At 39.3% G+C, this 20589-nt stretch overlaps 2 protein-coding genes across 2 annotated transcripts; one reads left to right on the forward strand and one right to left on the reverse strand.

Moving 5' to 3' along the window:
- Positions 1–7260: 7260 nt before the first annotated feature.
- On the reverse strand, positions 7261–8900 carry LOC143878680 (hydroxyproline-rich glycoprotein family protein). Its single transcript, XM_077380935.1, has one exon. It carries the CDS (start codon positions 8778–8780, stop codon positions 7515–7517), a length of 1266 nt encoding a protein of 421 aa, XP_077237050.1. The 5' UTR covers positions 8781–8900; the 3' UTR covers positions 7261–7514.
- A 1511-nt stretch (positions 8901–10411) lies between these two features.
- LOC143880459 (2,3-bisphosphoglycerate-independent phosphoglycerate mutase) lies at positions 10412–19224 on the forward strand. Its single transcript, XM_077383489.1, has 2 exons — positions 10412–10655; positions 18586–19224. The coding sequence occupies exons 1-2, from the start codon at positions 10499–10501 to the stop codon at positions 18852–18854; spliced, it is 426 nt and encodes a 141-aa protein (XP_077239604.1). The 5' UTR covers positions 10412–10498; the 3' UTR covers positions 18855–19224.
- Positions 19225–20589: the final 1365 nt, after the last annotated feature.

A 20589-nucleotide genomic window follows, 5' to 3' on the forward strand; every position in this document is an offset into this window, starting at 1 on the left:
ATAGCAAATGCTAGTCTTAGTCTAACTGTAGGAATCAAACAATCTGAAATTTCATCAAAGAACATGAGAACTTACTGCTATGGTAGCAGGCACCAAAGAAAAACATGTATCAGCATACAACATGGATATTGAGTATCACAATGAAAGAAAAAAAATCATATCCTTCATCAAACACTGAAAAATGTACACAGAACAACTATAAATACTCTCCACAACTATTTCTAAAACCTATGTTGATCCTAGCCAGTGTTTCAAAATGCGGGTGCAGGCCAAAAATTCTCCACTGAAATCCGAGTTGGCTCGGCTCAGCTCAACCGAATACCCTCTTGACTCGCTTGAGTCAGGCAAATCCTTATAACCTACTGAAAATATTAAAAAAATGAATAAAAAAAAGTGTGGGATGTGGACATTTATGTCTAATCAAGGCCCTTTATCTTGTAGACCATCATGGGTTACCGACATGGTCAAAGTCCCATGCCAAATGGAAATCCCATCCGTGAGGTTTGTGTGTGTGTGTGTGTGTGTGTGTGTGTGTGTGTGTGTGTGTGTGTGTGTGTGTGTGTGTGTGTTCACAAAGCACAACAACAAGCAGTTTACTTCAAATCTGGAATACGTTTTGTCACTGTATTATAAAATGGAATCCAAGGAATTCATCACATAAGTCAAAGCATTCAGTTCCTGCAGGAAAACTGAGGATTAGAGAGCAGAAACACAGAGAATTCGGCTACAGTCTGGCACAATTCTGTTATGCAAGAAGTGTTCTCAGATTCAATTACTTTTCTGTTGTCATGATCATTATTCCTTCAGAGAATTGGTGCTTCTCAAGAAAGAGTCTTCTCGATGCACCTAAACAAGATCTAGACTGGATCTGATCTTTTAACATTCTTAAAAGAGCAACTTAGTTAATGTTGAAGATCACATCACAGCAGATCAGGCCTTCAGCTCAAAGCCATTAGAAAAACTCCCGCTCCCAACAAGCTGCTTTGGTTTCTCATGTTTGTCTACATATACCAGAATTCTGTCTCAGCCGACTTCGTGTTTTACTTGCTGAAGATACATACTATACCACAAAAAACTCAAAAGATCTGGAATTCCATTGAAGCTTCAGCGCATAGTTAACTGAAATCTGAATATTATTGGAGTTAGATCTGATCTTTATGTAAGGTTTAAAGTCTGAATTGCAAGTATCTGTTAGTTCTTTGCATTCTTCCATTAGATCTGGACAGAAAGTTCAGAGCGCGACACATTGGTCTCTAAGGAGGGGTTAGTCGGGAGGGATTTCGGCGATCTTTGGCGGATTTGAAGAATCTGTCGTTACTCGTAAGTGCTTTTTTACATGAACTCTAAAATACGCCCTTAGTGGAAAGTTTGGAAAATCACGAACTTTCACCACCGCGCGAACTTGAAGTCACAAGTTATATGTAAAAACCCCGATTCTAATGTTCACCTTACCGAGGTGAAACTTTATAAAGTCCACGCGTTTTTGTTTTCGCACAACCCTCCTTTCTCCGAAAAGAACAAACTACTCTCTCTCTCTCTCTCTCTCTCTCTCTCTCTCTCTCTCTCTCTCTCTCTCTCTCTCTCTCTCTCTCTCTCTCTGTTTTTCCTTCGTAATCTCACAAACCCTAATCTTACAGCTTGGTCATGGAAAAAGCACGGAAGAAAGGGATTTGTTGTGGTTTCCCCTTCTCTTTCTCTTTCTCCCATCTCCTCTCGTTTTAGCACTCATGGATTTGAGGGATTTACCATGCCTTTTTTTCTCTTTCTGCTGTTTTTGAACTCTCTGCTCTGCTCTTGTTTTTTATTCTTTCTGCTCTATTTTTAATCTCTGGATTTTGAGTGCTTAAGAAAGGGATTTTTTTTCTTTTTAATCTCTGGATCTTTACTTTCCTCTAAAGTATAAAATTCCTAATGGGCTCAATTTCTGTTGAATCTCCTTGTATCCATATATAATAGTCCAACTAGCCTAGTGAGTAGCCATTGTAAGAATATGGAGAAGGCTCTATTTCTGAGATTAATGGGGTATTGGTCACTATCAACTCACCATCCCAAGGGTAATTTCCAGAGGGAAGACAAAACGTTGATGAGGTTTTGATAGCTCACGAGTGCTTAGGATCAAGAAAGAGGGAAGAAAACCAGATATCCTATGCAAGCTGGACCTTTACCAGACCATGTTGTTTGGAACTCCATAAATTACATGCAAACTAGGATGGATTAGGGTGTGGACTGCAAGCAGTCATCAGCTCCTATATACACTAGAAAACACATGTTTTAAGTGTGGACTGCAAGCAGTCAGCTATGTGTTTTTTAGTGTGCAGCAATTACTCCTGTCACTAAAACTGCTAGCTTGGGATTCCTCCAGTGTTTAAAATGGTAGCTGCATCATTTTATTGCATTTAAATGTCAATAAAATATGAAGTTTGGTATACCAATGTCCTATTCATTTTAACAACATTTGAGTGTTTGCTGCATATGATTTCTAAATTCTGGGTTTAATGTTTTTTTTTTCTTTTTTCGTAAATTGGGGTTGCTATTCTCCTGACTCCGGAGTGTGGAAGAACTGCTTATCATAGAACTTGGTTTACGAACCATCTCTATCTCCCAACAGATGCACATGACAATTGATGTGCCACTTCTTGGATGGGTCATAGCCCGATCACCTGTATGCAAGAACTGATGAACATGGTAATGGGCAAAGATAGATAAAGGGTCTGTTGATGAGATGGTTAGGATCACTTGATTGTGTGTGATGGTTTTAAGGCTATCATGTATGCAAGAAGTGACCAGTGATCCATCCGTTGGACTGTTTAACATGGTACGTGCATAGATGTAGAGTTGGTTTATTACAGAGTTTTGGTGGATAGCTTAACTCAGATGTAAGATGGTATATACCTCAATATGCGCGTATGTGCACATCCTCAAAAACATTCCCAAGATTTCCTTTGCAAGCAGATCTTTTTGTAAGTGTGCATTTGTGCAACAATTACTTCTGTCACATGAGTTTCTCATTAGATTGAAAACATTAGAGTATTTGTTGCAAGCTGCAATGCTTAGTATCTCATCAGATTAGCTCAACTATGAGTTTCTCATGTAGAATGTGTTTCTTTCAATGTGTTTCTCGTGATATTAGCTCAAATATGAGTTTCTCATGTCAATGCTATCTCTTGTAGAATGTGTTTTTTTCAATGTGTTTCTCATCATATTAGCTTTACTATGAGTTTCTTATGTAGAATGTGTTTCTTTCAATGTGTTTCTCATCATATTAGCTCAACAAATATGAGTTTCTCGTGTCAATGCTATCTCTTGTAGAATGTGTTTCTTGCAATGTGTTTCTCATCATATTAGCTCAACTATGAGTTTCTCATGTCAGTGCTATCTCATGTAGAATGTGTTTCTTGCAACCTCCTAAATTCAAATTATCAAGATTCTAATAAACATTAATTTGTTTGTCTCCATTGGCATGCCAATTAAGTGAGAAGACATAATCTCCCTATAAGCTATAGGGAAGACATTATGTTTGTGAATTTGATCACCAATGAGCTTTCACTAGAAAAAAAAAAGAGAGAAATAAAAACTACCACACCAATGTTCACGCAATTAGAATCTGCACCGGCAGTTGATTGTTCATCTTAATTTGATATGATAAAGGCTGCATTTGACTCTATACTTGTTTTGCACTAGATTTGTTGTGTTCTGCACAAGATTTGCACTAGTTTTAAGAGGTGATGAGAAGATCATTTCTGCTACAATCTCAAGTTTTTGCATTGGCTTACATACTGTGTGTTAAATTTTTAAACTTGAAATGCAGACTTGTTGCGAAAGCAAGATACTTCATGTGTTGGTATAAATCTGTAAAAGTTTCTTCTGAATTTGGGGAGAAATTCCATGATTAATGTGCAGACAAGACGTGGATCTTTAGCTTAAAATGGTAAAGCACTTGAGAAATGAGGTCTGACGACATAGTTCTCAAGAGGATGGTGGTTCAAATCCATCATGATCCTAATGCAATTCTTTTATTCATTTTTCAGGTTTTACAAGATTCATGGATTTACATTTCTTGTTTAAAAAATAAAATGTATTGGAAGATTAGGTTTTTGAAATATTCAAATGGAAAAAAAAAGGTTTTTGAGGATTTCAATGAGTTTTACCCACTACTTAGGTCTAAAATCTTTCTTTACTTGGAGGTATTAGTGGGGCCCACAAATGCACACTAGTACTGATATCCAATAGTACGGCCCACAACCCCAAAGGGTATTAGTAAAAATTGAATATTAAACATTTGGGACTTCAAAGTCATGTAAATGTTGATGATTAACATGCGATTTCAACTTCTGCATGACTCTAAAAAGTTCCTGCTGAAGTCCATGGACTCACGAGAGTCCCATGTGTCCGCACATTCAAAGTCCAAGTCCCCAAAGAGTCATGGACATTTTATCAAAGTCCACATGTCAAAGTCCGCACATTAAAATCCCATACGACTAAACCCCCCTAATTTGTTCTCAGCCGAAAATGCGATCAGATCCGAGAATCGTCACAGTTAATTCATCTTCATTGAAATTCCAACACCCGAGAAAATGGTTTTATGTCTGTTTTGCTGAGAGCTGATCATAGGCTGAAAAATGAGAAGCATAGGGTGTGTTTGGCAACGTTTTTAAAAAACGTTTCAAGTGTTTTTTCCGGATTTTCAAAGCAAAAAACAAAAGATCGTATTTGGTCGCTGTATAGGGCAAGCGTTTTTTCGTTTTTGATTTCGATCCAGAATCGAAAACAAGGAGCAGATATTTTATGTTTCCTTCAAGAAACAGAAATGAAAACATGGGTGGCTTTCTATTGTCGAGCACGTCTCTCTCCTCATCTACATCAAACCTACTTTTTCTCCAAGGAGCCGTCTTCTCCGCATCTCTTCTACAAAGAGCCTCACCACTAAAGCTCCCATGTCAGTCCTTCTATCCTGGGATTTATCTGGCACACTAACTGCTAGCTAAACCAGGCTTGGTGAGCTGAAATCTACACACATAACCCACCCTTCTTCCTTTACTAAACCCTATTCTCTTTTTTCTAGACTATCATTACTCGAAAGATTTTTTTTCTAATCGGAAATTCAAAGCATGAGATTAATTGGGTTTGCTTGACAAAAAACAAATCAATGAATTTTGGTTCCCATCTAGAATATTTGAAATTAGGGAAATTGAAAGAATGAGTTGAAAGCCTCACCACTAAAGCTCCCATGTCAGTCCTTCTATCCTGGGATTTATCTGGCACACTGACCGCTAAACGCTAAACGAGGCTTGGCGAGCTGAAATCTACACCCATAACCCACCCTTCTTCCTCCCTAAAAAACCCTATTATCTGTTTCTAGAAAACCAGGGAATGGTGTTGAAAAGGGCTGAAATCTACACTTATTCCCCACCCTTCTCTCCGTTGTTACTATCATTACTCGAAAGATTTCTTTTTTTCTAATCGGAAATTCGAAGCATGAGATTAATTGGGTTTGCTTGACAAAAAACAAATCAATGAATTTTGGTTCCCATCTAGAATTATTTGAAATTGGGAAAATTGAAAGAATGAGTTGAATATGGTTTATTGTAAAGAGAAAAAAAGTGGGAATGCTTACTGCTATGAAATTTGAGATGTGTTTTATCACACTGAGAAAAGTGATGGATTCACTTGCTATCATGAAAATTTAGTGGTGAATTTGTCATGAAAATTGAAATGGGTTATAATGAAACGAAGTGTCTCTGAATTGAGTATACACTAATGCAACAAAAAATTGATTTTTTAGACCAATTACCAAAATGATTTTAGTTTTTAAAATCAGAATCAGAATAAAAAACAAAATCAATAATCAATATCAAAATCAGGAAACAGAATCAGAATCATTGCCAAACGCACCCTTAAGTTTCAGTCACAGTTTACAAAAGGCTGATCTTTAAAGTCAACAAATTCCCTTAAAACCAAGAGCCCTACTAGAGCCTGAGAATTGCAAAATTTGAACTGATCTTGTAATGTCAAGGTTAGTTGGACTTTCAGACGTTAGCATTTTCGGTTGCTTGTAGCATAATTCTACTTCAGCAGGATTCAATTTAGGTTGCCGATGGTTAATGTCCATTCCTATGATCCTCCGATGGAATCTGTGGACTATAAATTTATTAAACTAGAAAGGAGCTATTGATGATAATAGGAACTTTATCCTATTAACCTAGGTACGTGGCTTAACTAAAGAAGAGGAAATGTGATTTGGGGCTCTTTATATTGTATAAATCAAAACTTTAAGTCTCTACCAAACCCATTTCTATTTGGATAATAAGTATTTTCTCAGCTATTCAATCTCAAACATACTGCTTAGAGTGTATTAATCGGTCGACTAAAGACTGTAAGTGAAGCCATATGAAAACAGCATTAGCAGGTCCGAGAATTCAGGTTTCTGACACTTAAAACTTGAGAACCAGTGACATAAAACCTAATATTGTGTGCTTGAACATCAAAGGCTCACCTGCATCAAAATGTTTTCAGAGCTTCTCCTGTGAGACCTCACCTGAACACTCACCCCCCACCTCCCGGTTCTCTCATTACTCGTCTGGTTGATGTTAGGGTCCCTCAGATGTCGGGTGGAATAAGATGAAATTTGATGGTAGCAGGAAGCCTCATAATGGAAGTATTGGTGTGAAACTTTCAACTGTGATTGGGAGAGTCTTTTCCAACTCTAACTACATGCTGCTCTTTCCTTTGCAGGCCATTGCGGAAACAGTGATGCATCAGAAGCATAAGTTCGTGTGATTTAGACTGATATCAGATTGGTTCATTTTGCTGGGGTCTCGAAGTTGTGGACTGAAGTGATTCTCTAAACACGATTCGATGGCTCCATAGGGAAGCTGAATCCCCCTTAAAGACTCATATTTTCTTTAGAGAAATTTTTTATATTTTGGGGGAGATGGAGGGATCCTTCTTCCATATTCGTAGAGAAGGCAACGCTGCTGCGGATTGTCTTGCGAATTTTGGTGTTTCTGCGAATTTTAGTGTTTCCTGTCCTGGGTTATTGCTGTGGCACAGTTTACTTACGTTATAGCTTTGGGTATTTGTTTCTTTGTTTTTTGGGTGGGTTTCAATGTTGTTCCTTTTTGTTGTTTGGGCTTTGCCCTCTTTTTAATGTTTATCAATATTTACCATTTTGAATAAAAAAGATTTACTGCTCAACATAAGAAATCCAAATCCAAATAGAATCCCATATCCAAGACCATCCAGATGAGACAAATACAGAAAGAATAAAAACAGTAGCAACCAAGTGCACAATTTAAATTGAAGATTTGTGAAATACTAAATCCTTCCCCATATACCTTCCAACCCCATACATTGGAATCCAGTTAAAGAAAATTGCATATTATATGTGGGATTTACATCCAGACGAAAAAATAAAAAACCACACAACTGAAAAGTTAAATTACAAGGCGGTTCAAGACAAGATAGCTCATAACATACCATGATAATGGTGATAGTCAACAATATGTAGCCAACAATCATTCTTCATCTTCTTCAGAGCTGCCTACTTCACTGCTATAATCACTACTATACTCATCTTGATCCGGGTTGATGTCGAGCTGAACAAACCTAACCTGTATTGGTTCCGGTGCCTTGGGAGCCAATGGTGCACCAGGCATTTGATTAATGGCTGGTCTTTGTTCCTCACCCTTATTAGGAAGGCCAGCAAGGGCATCCAATGGTGGCAATGAAACAGGATCGCCAGGCTTCCATCCAGGTGGCGGCACAAGCGGCAAATCGCTCGGCAACTCCACCGGCATCCCCGGGCGCCAACCCGATGGAACCTTGATTGATGGGGGGATAACCACCCCCTGGATCATAGGTGGTGTTTCACCTGGCTGTGGCAATGCACTTTCCATCAATGTATCTAAAGTTTTCTCATTGGTTTCTTTTGTCTTGGGTAGCCCTACATCTAGATCAACAAAATTGTACAGCTGGGAGGCCCGCATCTGTTCTTCTTGAGGGGCGGGCGGGAGGGACCCGCGAAGGGGAGCCTGCCCCGCGCCAAATTCAGGCGGGGCAAACGTCGTGTAACTAATCCGATGAGCGTGAGATAAAATGTCAGATAAATTCAGCTCTGGACTAGTAAGAGTAGTACTAGAAGATGATGAAGTAGAAGAAGAAGGTGATTGGGGGGTGGATTTTGGGCGTTTAGGGCGGCGATAATCTGCGTAATCATCGACCAGGAGATCAAGGACTTGTTGGGCTTCTTTGATTTTCTTGGCAAAGGTTAGAATGGCGGCGTCTTTGGATCGGATTTCGTGGGCGATTTTGAGCTTGGAGTCTTGGAGATCAAGGATTTCTTGGAGTTCAGCAACGGATTCGAAGAGTTGGGTTTGGAGAGAGGTGGAAAGAGAGAGAATTTCTTTGATGGAAGAAGGGGGAGGGTCAAAAGGAGGGATTAGGGTTTGGGAAGGAAGGAATGAAGGGGCGGAGCCGCGGAAGGAGGAGAGCCAGACAGCGCGATTGGGAGAGAGATCGAAGAGTTTAGTGGCGAGGGACGCCATGTGAAGGAGGATGGATTGAGCACGAGAGAGAGGTGGGAGGAGAGAGAGGAGAGTGGGGGATGTTGTGGTTAGGGTTGTAGGGGGTTGATTTTGATGTTGGAGGTAGGGTTGAGATGAGGTGGTTGTTGAAGAGGAAGGGATTTTTGGGGTTGAAGGGTTGCTTGAGAGAGATGGAGAGTTAGGGTTTGTTACGCCTAGTCTAGCTGGTGATGGGAGGATTGAATGGTTCTGCATCATGATTGTTTCATGAGAGTTGGAGAGAGAGAGAGAGAGAGAGAGACTTGTTTTATTTCAGAAAAACCCTTCTATGTTTTTGAGGAAAAAAAGGGTTTCCGAAAAATGATTAACAAGGGAGACGATGGATGGAGCAGAGAGAGATAAGTCTCGTAGTACTGGACGGCCCACTCTCTAGGATGATCCAAACCGTCCATTTGATGCTCCAAAAGAAAATAAATAGTGCCTAAAAGTTCATTTTCACAGGATCGTCTACTCCTCCGATCTGTATGTCATGGGTGTGAAGTGAAGTCTAGTGCTTTTAATCCAAACCGTTCATTTGTTGGGCCACAACTTAAATAGGTTCTTCCTTGTAGATCAGGATGACACTAACCCTTCTATATGTAGAAGACTGCACATTATAGAAAGGGAAATGATTTCAACACAACCATGGGTTCATGTTTCTTGTCTTTTAGTATTTAAAAAGCTGTAAAAGGGTTTTTACGGTTTCCAAGAAGCACTTACGTAACAATTAAATGCTAAAAGACAAGATACATAAGCGCATGCATCAAAACATAGCTGTGCTGAAGATCTACAGAACATAGGATCATTCTGTAGATTGTCTCCACAGGATGATCCAAACCACTCTCGTCTGGTTTGGATCATCATCTCCACAAGATACAACTTATTTACATTGTGGCCCTACAAATGAGCGGTTTGGATTATCCTATGAAGTTGGCCTCACATTACTCTTTGAAAAATGAGAATTTATATGATGGGTGGCCGTGAAAACACATGAAGTCTAGAGAAGTAGGTACGGCCCACTTTTTTTTATGATCCAAACCGTTCATCTGTTTGGGCACAACGTAAATAGGTTGTGCCTCAAAAATCATTTCCATAGGATAATCCAAACCCTCCGTTCTGAACTGATCTGAATATGGAGATTTTCAAAAATCATTTATGGAATCTTCTACAGATCAGAGGGCTAGGATCGTCCTATGGAAATTATTTTTTCTCTTGAAAAATAGTTAGGGATAATTACATTTACACCCCCTCTAGTTTCTGACACACCCACTTCAACCCCTATAGTTTAAAAAGTGACAAAGACATTCCCTCTAGTTTCGTTTTGTTTAAAGTTTGCCCCCTCAGCTGAAGGTTCGTCCATAGATTGAAGGGTTAAGAGCCAAACGCTTTGGATTCGGGTATGGACCCACATTATTTGGATGATCCAAAGCGTTCATTTGATGGGTCCTGACATAGATAGGGTGTGCCAAAAAAATCAGCTCCATCGGATCATCTTAACCCTTCAATCTATGGACGATCCTTCAGCTGAGGGGGCAAACCTTAAACAAAACGAAACTAGAGGGGATGTCTTTGTAACTTTTTAAACTATAGGGGTTGGAGTGGATGTGTCAGAAACTAGAGGGGGTGTAAATGTAATTATCCGAGATAGTTAACTTCACGCCCACGCTGCGGCAGCAGATACAAACTCGTTCTCGTTTTATTTTTGTTAAAGATACTGGACTTCACGCGCACGCAGCATACGAAAACTCGGTCTCGTTTTATTTCAGGGAAGGGGATAAGTATGGTAGTCCGCGGACTACAAGAGTGAAAACTCACCAAATACTACGTGGACGAATATGTGTGTCTTGTTCCGGATAAAATGTGGAGGAAAGAACGTTATTGGTCTCTCTCCCTTCTCTTCGTTAGAGAGAGAGTGTGTGAGTGTGTTTGGTAATGGTATGGATCTAGTGGTGGGAAGGTTGAAAGGAGCAGAGAGTGTTTGGTCTATAAGCAGAAAAAGATCACAACGTCCTCCTCCTCCTTCACCTCTCAAACCTCGTTGTTCAAGAGACGATTCTGGAAGGCCACCTGAAAAAGGAAACAACGGTGACAAAGGTTCATTTATTTGATTTCCCAAATTAGATCTAGGGTTTTGCTTATTATTATTTGATTTACCATGGTTTGGATAATTTACAATCTGCTTGTAGAAACATATACAATCTATTTGGATAATTTACCATGGTTTCTAAACTATCCAATTGATGTACGCCACATGCCTAGTTTATGGTTGCTGGTTGGCTAACTTGTGATGGGTGACCACAATGCGTGCAATAGATATATGCCCAATTGGCTAATTTACAATTCATCACTCAACTCTAATTGCCTAATTTACACTGCAAAACTTCTTTTTTTGAAGGCCAATCAAAAATCATTGTAACACAAACCAAACAACAAGACTGTGAAATTCGTGAAGAAGTGAACAAACCATACAAAGCCAGGTGGAAAAAAGAAAAAGAAAACAGAATTCAACCAAAAAAAAAAAAAAAAAAACAAGAAAACAAAATAAAATCCTCTAGAAGAAGAAGATCAAACACAGGGATCTCATCTTTGTCAATCCCCAAAAGGTTCTACCTCTGGCGTGCCAAGGTCCGATGACCCAAGCGTCGATCAAATCTGCAATATGATAAAAAAAGAACCCAACTTACTGCAAACATTAACAAACTAAGGAGGAAAGATCAAATTATACTAGTGAACCTATAAAGAACGATTAAATGATCAACCGACTAGGCGTCCTGAAGATATAATGCACAGTGGTTAACTAAGACCCTTTGTTTGTGCCAGAGATTGTCCACCATAACGATCCTGCTGAGACAAGCAGTCTAACAAGAAGCTTTAAATCTAGGAGGGGTCTTAGAATTTGAAGCTCTCCAAGCAAGAGAAAGATGAGCATGGTCAGTGAGATGGTTATAGAAAGAGTGGAGTGAAAATTTTCCAGTCGATGACCATCTTCACACTCTTCAACCTCCCAATCGAAGAAATTCCTTCTAAATTTTACATTCCACACAATTTTCCCATTATGTATATAGAATGAGTGAGCTACACTAATATCTTTGACTAAAGCCATGTTGAAGTGATAAATTTCTGGTTTTCTCTAATCTCTGATTACTTTCATTAATGGTATAGTGTGCTTAAATAAAGCAATTACAGATAAACATAAAAGAGATAAGGATAAGGAAAAGATAAACCTAATCTAAGCTACTTGCTTAATCTTGCTAGTAGCCTAATCTAACCAAACTACCTCTCATCTAATGCTAAATCATCCAACGATCACACTTGGATCTGACAAATCTTAAACACGCACCCTCAAACATATATTGATTGAAAATCTTTAATCTATATATGTTTGCTTACAATAAAAATTCCCAAATTGATTACAATAAAATGTCTCAAGCACACGGCATAATGCTGAATCTTCTGATAAAATGTCCCCAACACACTTAGCAGCATAATGTCGAATCTTCTAGTGTAATACACACCAGCTGATGAAGAAGGTCTGTTAATGTTGATTGATGCTTCTTGCCGAATGTACGCTAGTGCCGGTTGCCGAAAGGAAGACACAATGAGCTAGACGAGACTCAAGAACTTGGTGGGCGAGTCTACATAAAATGGGTCACTATGGACCAATGCCAAAATTGGCGAAAATGAGCCTCGATGGGCAAGACAAGACAACTCTCTCAGGCATGCACTCCAAGGGAGCACCTCAACTTAGCAGAGTAAATTTTTCTATTTAAGGCACACACCTCAAGAGGCACCTCAACTGAAATAGTTTGGAGAATGAAAATTTAGAAGAAAAAGAAGATAGAAAGGAACGGCAACTAAACGGCTTAAGGACAACGATCTTTGGCAAACATCAAAGGTTAGACGATTTTAAAAGCAAATCGGATGGTGTGCACACAAAAGTGCTTCAAATATCAAATATGGGAAAACTATTTCACTTAGATGAGGGACCTTGGTGCACGAGTTAAAAGATTGGAGTGTGAAATACCAAAAAGAAAAACTAAGATTTGAATGCAAGGGTTACAGATATCAAGATGATAGGTAGAAATTATATGAAATTGCAATGAAGATGGTTGCCACTGCCAATATTGGGAGGTTATGTAAAATGCAGCCAAGAAAATGAAACAAAAGGAATGCAATTAGAAATTTTTTAGGCTTGCTGCATTACTAAAGATAAAGAAGGGGGTTGTAGGAATCAAACTTAAAGGTGATAATTTCAACACCTTTCCTCTCATCCTTATCTCTTTGTTTTCTCACCCAATGACAAATCTTGTCATGCCTTAACTTTTACAAATTCTCACAGGGTAAATCTCTTTCATGAGACTATGGTAATGGTCTCTTCCATGAGATTATGGTAATGGTAGTATGCCACCATCATGCAACTCTTTTTCTTAGCAAAAGAGAAGAAACGCATATGGCAGAGATCCATGCTGTCCGAAAGTTGGATCGGAACTGGTAACGAGCGGATCACCAAGCATTTGGAAACATACGGCTGAGAAGTCTTCCACGGAGATGATTTTGGGCCCGGTGGAAGAGATATCCTCTACCATTTCCGAGAGCAGCGTATGTCTTCTCAAATCAATATTGAGTTGCAAACATAAAAAATGGACAGCAATTGCGTTCCAAGTTGCTGCTTCGGTCTAGGGCAAGGCCTTCGACGGTGTTTGTGTTTGGGTCCGAGAGAGGTTTCCAAGGAGACAAGTCTGTATTTGCAGCAGTTGTAGGGTGATGGGAATGGACGGTGGCGGTGGCCCGGCGGACGGCTAGTTCGACCGTCCGCTGGAGAAAGGAACCACATGTGTTGTCGTCAACAACTGATCGGTTGCTCTGATACCATGATGAATTTCTGGTTTTCTCTAGTCTCTGATTACTTTCATTAATGGTATAATGTGCTTAAATAAATCAATTACAGATAAACATAAAAGAGATAAGGATTAGGGAAAGATCAACCTAATCTATACTACTTGCCTAATCTAGCTAGTTTCCTAATCTAACCAAATTACCTCTCATCTAATCCTAAACCATCCAACGGTCACACTTTGATCTGACAAATCTTAACATGAAAAAATTGAAAAACAATAAATAAGGGGTTGTTGCCACGCTACACATGCGTCCAAAATTTAATTTAATCTGTATGTCCCAATCTAAAATGGATACCATCTAAGAATCTAGCTCTATACTTCCCAATCTCTATCCAATCTGAGGAGCCTTGAGATCTACAATCATCTAGTGAAGATCAATAGCCAAAGTTGGATCCATACTTGGAAACAATGATTGATATCCAAAGGCAATCTCTATCCTCTCTAGGCTTCCAAAGCCATTTTGTAAGAAAGCCTTATTTATTAATTTCAAGGGCTGGATACCAAGGTCTCCCTCCTTTTCTGGCCTGCACACCTCCCATTTGATCATATGATATTTCCCTTTGTTATTGCCATCATTTCAGAGGAAATTTCTTTGAAGCTACTCAATTTTCTTAATAAACGAAGCAGGGCAACGAAAAAGAGATATCTAATAGATGAGAAGGTTTGCCAGCACAACCTTGATGAGAGTGATTCTGGCCCCAAGAGATAGAAGAATTTTTTTTCAAAGGAGATAATGTTTATCCACTCTCTCAATGACTGGATCCCACATGCTCTTCGAAGGTCAGCCAATGCACAAAAGAAGACCGAGATACCAGTTAAAAATGGTCCCAGCCCTATAGCGCAACAATCTCTCAATTTTCTAAATCTCAGGTTCCTCTAAGTGGACCCTTATAACTATGGACTTCAAAAAATGCGTTGACTCAAAACCGCTTCATAGCATCTAAGGAAATACTTGAGGTAAAGGAATAAGGTACCATCAGCATACTGAAGATAAGATATTAACCCTATCATGCCCAATGCAAACTCCTTCAATCAAACCACTCAATTTAGCTTTAAACATCATCCTACTGATTTTTTCTGCCATGGTGTGGTGAACAGAACAGGGAGAGAATATCACCCTAGCAAGTAATTCAGCTAATTCATTCACACTACGAAGGATGTGATAGGAGGGGAAAGAGTTTAGATTACGAATGTTAGATATTTTGTTTACAATACCCTCTAATCTCCATGGGCCCTATAGACTTCTTCTACGCCCTTGAGATAATATTTGGAGAATCCCCCTCCACTACAAGGTTATCACCAAGTTCAGGGGAAAAGAGCTTAAGGCCAACAAGAAGGGACAAAGTATCCACCTCGTTTGTCTCTAATATTAATAGGGCCAGAAAGGAGAGAGTAATGTTACCATTGATTTATGTTAACACCTTTGACTGCGGTTGGGGACGGTTTGCCAAAAAAGGCATTGTCAAAGTTAAGTTTGAGAGTATTAGGAGAGGGGGATGGTCCACCTAGATTTTTTTTCACCTTAACCACTCTGCCCCCAACTATTTCCAGCTACTTCCAATCCAAATATTGGTTGGAGTAACCCTTAAACTCTTTCTCCATTCTAACCCATGAGCAAAGAATGAACTTAATCTCCCCGAGCAAATCTCTAAGAGGGTCGATGGACTCATCGCCATGGAGTTAACGGTTGTATCCCTGGTCTCCTAACCTTTTGCGGTGGCGTGGGCTATTTGGAACCATGGATTTAAATTTCGACCGAAATCCGAAATTTCGGGTTTCGGTCGAGACCGAAACCGAAATCACCGAAATCACACATACCCGAAACGGTTGTTTATTTCAACCGAAATTTCGAAATTTCACTTATCCCTAAATCTCTAAGAGATTTCACCCAAAAATCTCGATTTTTATTAATTATTTAATATCTTCCCGAAATTGCGGCTGAAATTTTGAAATTTGGCCGAAATTCTTTATGAGATAAAATATTCTTTTATTCGATTTCGTCAGATTTCATCCTAAATTTTGAAATTTTGGTTTCGGTGAGGACCAAAACGCATTTCAAAACCGAAATTTGAAACCATGCTTGGAACGAAAGAAACTGAAGGACCTTTTAAAACAAGTGGTCTTCATAGGACTGGGAAAAGATCCATTGAACGCCAAAATGTGCGAGGACCTGACACCACACTCCTCACGAATCCACAATGAATAAAAAAAGTGGTTAGATGTCTCCTTTTTCATCATGCAGGCACACAGATATTTGCTAGGTTGAACTTTGTCCTCTTTAAAATGTCTAGCATCATTGGTTTTTATATGCTGCCGTCCAACATAGTCCTAGACTTAAGGCGAGGCTTATGATTTCTGAATCTTCATCCAACTAAATGTTCCACTGTCCAACATAGACCTAGAATTGAGGCAGGGTGAACAATTTCCAAATCTTCATCCAACTAAATGTGCCACTGTCCAACATAGACCTAGAATTGAGGCAGGGTGAACAATTTCCAAATCTTCATCCAACCAAATGGTGTATGGTCCCATTTCACCGAGAAAGTAAAAAAGGATGGAACCAAGAGAGCCCTTTGGGGCCCAAATCCTCATATCTGAAAGGACTCTATTTCATCTTCGAAGTGGCATCGAAAGGGCCACCACCACAGTACCCTTCCCCCATCCTCTCTCATAACAATCCAAGAGACGGCTCCCCATGTCACAAGCTAACCTACTAAGACTCGGATAGGGATGGGGCAGACTAACACTACATCACTACCCAACCATATGTCTTCCCAAAAACTAATCCCATACCTCCTTTACTGCAGTTTATTGCATTTGATTCAGAAGGATGTGCTCCCTCCAAGGTCATGGAACTTTCTTTTCACTATTTCTCTCCAATTCTATTCCCAAAAGACAATCTTTTATATGCACTAGAATCTATATCTACATGTATTTGTAAGTATGTGTATATTTCCAAAACACCTAGAAAATCTTCCAATTCTAGGCGCAAAAAAGAAAAGCGTACCGTACTTTCCTTTGCAATGTCATTTATATGTATGCTTTACAATGCACACCTAAGCTGTGAACATCAAAATTGTAGAACTTGGGTCTTGAGTAAACAAAATTTTTTCAGTTTCTAATCCTTTCTACAGACCCCTTTGACTTGTGTAAGTTACAAGAAGAGAAGACATGTTTGGCAAGCCAAAGTGTGGAATCTAAAGACCACTGGGACTCTAGTGAGGTTTTCTCTGTCAAGTCCTTTTATCATCAACTAGTGCCTTTACCTATTTCCTCTATTGAAGCCAAAGTGTGGAAGATCCAGGTTCCTCCTCGCGTGAGTTTATTTAGCTAGGCTGTTTGCAGAGGCCAGATTCAGATGATCGACTTCTTGCTCAAAAGAGTTATGTGGTTGATAGATCATTGTGCTTTGTGTGTCCAGTCTAGAGAGTCCATAGATCATATTTTTATTCATTACAAGGTGGCTTCAGTGATTTGGGGATGCATTTTATCCAGGTTTGGCATTTCCTAGGTATTCCCTTCAACTTTTTGTGAGTTGGTCCTCAACTGGGAGGGAACTCCGTGGAGAAAGAAAGGCAAAGTTTTGTGGAAACTATGCTTGCTAGCAACTAGTTGGATCCTTTGGAAAGAAAGAAATGCTAGAATCTTCGAGGGCATAGCCAACTCTCCTCACTTCCTCTATATCAAAGTCATTGCTTCTGTCATAGCATGGGCTAGGTCTCTTTCTCTCTCTTTGTTGCAATTTGTATCGTCTTATGAGCTTTGGGAAGGTTGGAAGGAGGTGTGCGCTAGCAGGGAAAACCACTCGAAGATCAATCAAACTTAGAAATGCCCTCCAAAAGGTGGCGTGAAACTTAATTTTGACGACTCTAGCATAGGCAACCCCGACCCTGCAAGCATTGGTGGCTTGTTGAGGGATTCCAGTTGTAGAATAATTTGGGCTTTTTCGGGAGCCATAGGCCACTCGGTTGCAATCCGAGTGGCTAAGAGGAAGATTCTCTAAATACAATCCGATGGCTAAGAGGATCGGTTGTGCCCCCTTGGAGACTTGTGAGCCTCTTCGATGAGATCTAGGACTATATTGTTGGACCATCCGTTATCTTCAATCATGTGAGGCGATCGGCTAATAGCGAAGTTGACAAATAAGCGAGGGTCGGGGTTGTCAGATCAGGTTTAGAGATGTTTGATTTTTTGCCCCCCGTGACGGACTTCTCTCTTTATATTTTCTACTCTTGTATTTTCCTTCAATTCTGTACTCCTCTGGGGTGGACCATCTCGGTCTTCCCCCTATTAATGATATTTTACCATTCTAAAAAAAAGACACGTTTGAGAGGCATTCTTAATTTCTAAGTTTTTCCCCCTATCCTTCTTTTTAAAAAATATCTAAATTTCTAGTTCTTTTCTCATAATTTCACGGTAAAAAAATTCTAAAGTGATTTTATGTTTTGTACTTGCAACCTCTCTCTCTCTCTCTCTCTCCATATATATATATATATATATATATATATATATAGGGAAACGTTTTCTGAGCAATACCTTAAAAAAAATTTATTGAGCAAGAGCTCAAAAAATCATGTGGACCCACATTGTTTGGATGATCCAAAGCATTCATTTGATAGGCCCTTACATAGATAGGGTGTGCCCAAAAAATCAGCTCCATAGGATCATCCAAACCCTTCGATTTTTGGAGGTTAAAAATGGATAGATTTGTGGAGGTTTATACCCATCCCACTTTAACCTCCACAAATCGAAGGGTTAGGATAATCCTGTGGACCAGATTTTTTGTGCACACTCTATCTATCTTTGGACTATCCAAATGAATACTTTGGATCATCCAAACAATGTGGGCCCATATGTTTTTTTGAGCTCTTGCTAGATAACTTATCTGAGGTATCATGCAAGAAAACATTTCCCCTATATATATATAGACACACACATACACACTCACACACTTATATAATGTGTATTTAAGCATTAATCATTAATCCATTTATAATTTTTCCACAAATCTCTCTCTCTCTCTCTATGTAGTGTATATTTGATTTTCAATCATTATCCATTTATTATTTTCCAACAAATATGTACCATGTCAATACGCGCTACCTTAATTGTTTCATGTTTGTCAGGAGATAGGCTATCAATAGACTGGGACAAGGCTTGGTCAAGCTTTAGGAAGCAAGGAAAGAAGTCATTATTCTCACAATTCATACCAGACAAATACGTGACCTGGAATCCAAGGCGTACTGAATACCCGCTGTCTGAGGAGATTGACCCTATCAAGAGGACGGAGAGGTCGAACCTCATGTTATGGACCAGTCCAAAATTCACTCTAGTAGGAGCCATAGTTGTGGTCTCAGCGCTTCTAATATACACACTTCTAGTACCACTGAAGTGATTCCACGCGAACCCACAAAACAGTTATGCACACTCGAATCCAATGTTATTTCTATAGACTTGTTGGGGGGGAGGAAATAGTCTGGAAGAGTAGTTTGTAAATTGTAAGTAAATGCAGCTACTTCCCAATTCCAATTGTTGTGTTTCGTCCGTTCTCCATATTAAATCTGAAGTCAGTTTCTTTATTCAAAACATGATATGTTAAATTTCATAGTTGGGAGCACTGTTCAGGATCATGTAGGGGATGGAGTAGGGGGGAGGAAATAGTCTGGAAGAGTAGTTTGTGAATTGTAAGTAAATGCAGCTACTTCCAATGGTTGTGTTTCGTCCGTTCTCCATATTAAATCTGAAATCAGTTTCTTTATTCAAAACATGATACGTTAAATTTCATAGTTGGGAGCACTGTTCAGGATCATGTAGGGGATGGACACTCATTACTGTTACACCAACAGTGCAAGTGCTGTAGACAGATCAGATTCCATACCGAACACTTAGGCCCTGTTTGGATTGCAGGAGTTTTTTAGAAAATTTTGGAAAAAAAAACTTCTCCAAACACTTAGGCCCTGTTTGGGTTTCAGGAATTTTTTTAGAAAATTTTGGAAAAGAAAAACTTCTCCAAAACATTTTACTATGAAAAAAGTAACTTGAACCGCAGCGGTTAAAGTTTTATTTAGAGGGACCTTCAATTATAATGATAGCCTACGAAGAAGAGTTTGTTCTTCCATTCTCTAGTTTTAGCTTTTTGGACAAAAGACAAATCCTACGAAGAAATAGGTTCTATCTTGAATAACAAAAGATTACGGCAGATATGATTTATGGGGAAGAGTGCGTGAGGAAAGGAATAATTACTTCCTCGGTTTTTGATACAGATGGCTCTTCTATTGGCTCTTTAATTGAAGGCGGTGACCTCGTTCCTATAACCATCTATTTCGACGTTAAATGATTATCTCAATATTTGCTTGTTTTATACTTAATAATGGGTAATGAAGATAAGATTAATCGGTCTGTTGGTATTCCTCAAAAAAGGTTAGTAAAAACTTTATTTAGTGTTTCGGAAGATGGCTTCTTCTTCTTCTTCTTTGGATACTCGAACTTATAAGAGATTACAGAGAGATTTTCCCGATTGTTCGGAACAATTTCAGCATCGCCAGTGGGCTTGTGACCTAAAATACAATGTTGCAAAAGCCTCGGTGGAAGCCCCCTTCGCCTCTAAAATAGTTAAAGGAATCATCAAACGACAATGGAAGCTAGGGGTGGACATGGTTCGGTTCGGTTCGGTTTTGGGCTAAACCCAGAACCGAACCATATATAATCGGTTCCCTGAAATTGGAACCAGAACCGAACCATATATGTATGGAACTGAACCGAACCAGAACCATATATAATCGGTTCGGTTCGGTTCGGTTCTGTGTTTACCCAAACTTCACCAATGGCCCTGTAACCCCTGTTTAGTGTTTATATATGAATAATGAATTACACTTGGTTATTCTGTTCAACATGGGACCGAACCCAACACTTGGTTATTCTGTTCAACATGAATTACACTCGGTTCGGTTCCAATTACACTTGGTAATTGGAAGATCCTAACTATCAATCAATGGAATCTCACTTGAAGATGATTTCCTGGGCACAACCAATTTATGTTGTGTCCCAACAAATGAACGGTTTGGATATTCCTATGAAGTGGGCCGTACATTACTTTTTTGAAAATACTAGATTTTAGGGCCACACCCCAC

This window comes from Tasmannia lanceolata, unplaced genomic scaffold, assembly GCF_043159265.1.
Source record: "Tasmannia lanceolata isolate RefF3 unplaced genomic scaffold, GAP_Taslan_0.1 ptg000006l, whole genome shotgun sequence".
In the NCBI taxonomy this organism is placed as follows: Eukaryota; Viridiplantae; Streptophyta; class Magnoliopsida; order Canellales; family Winteraceae; genus Tasmannia; species Tasmannia lanceolata.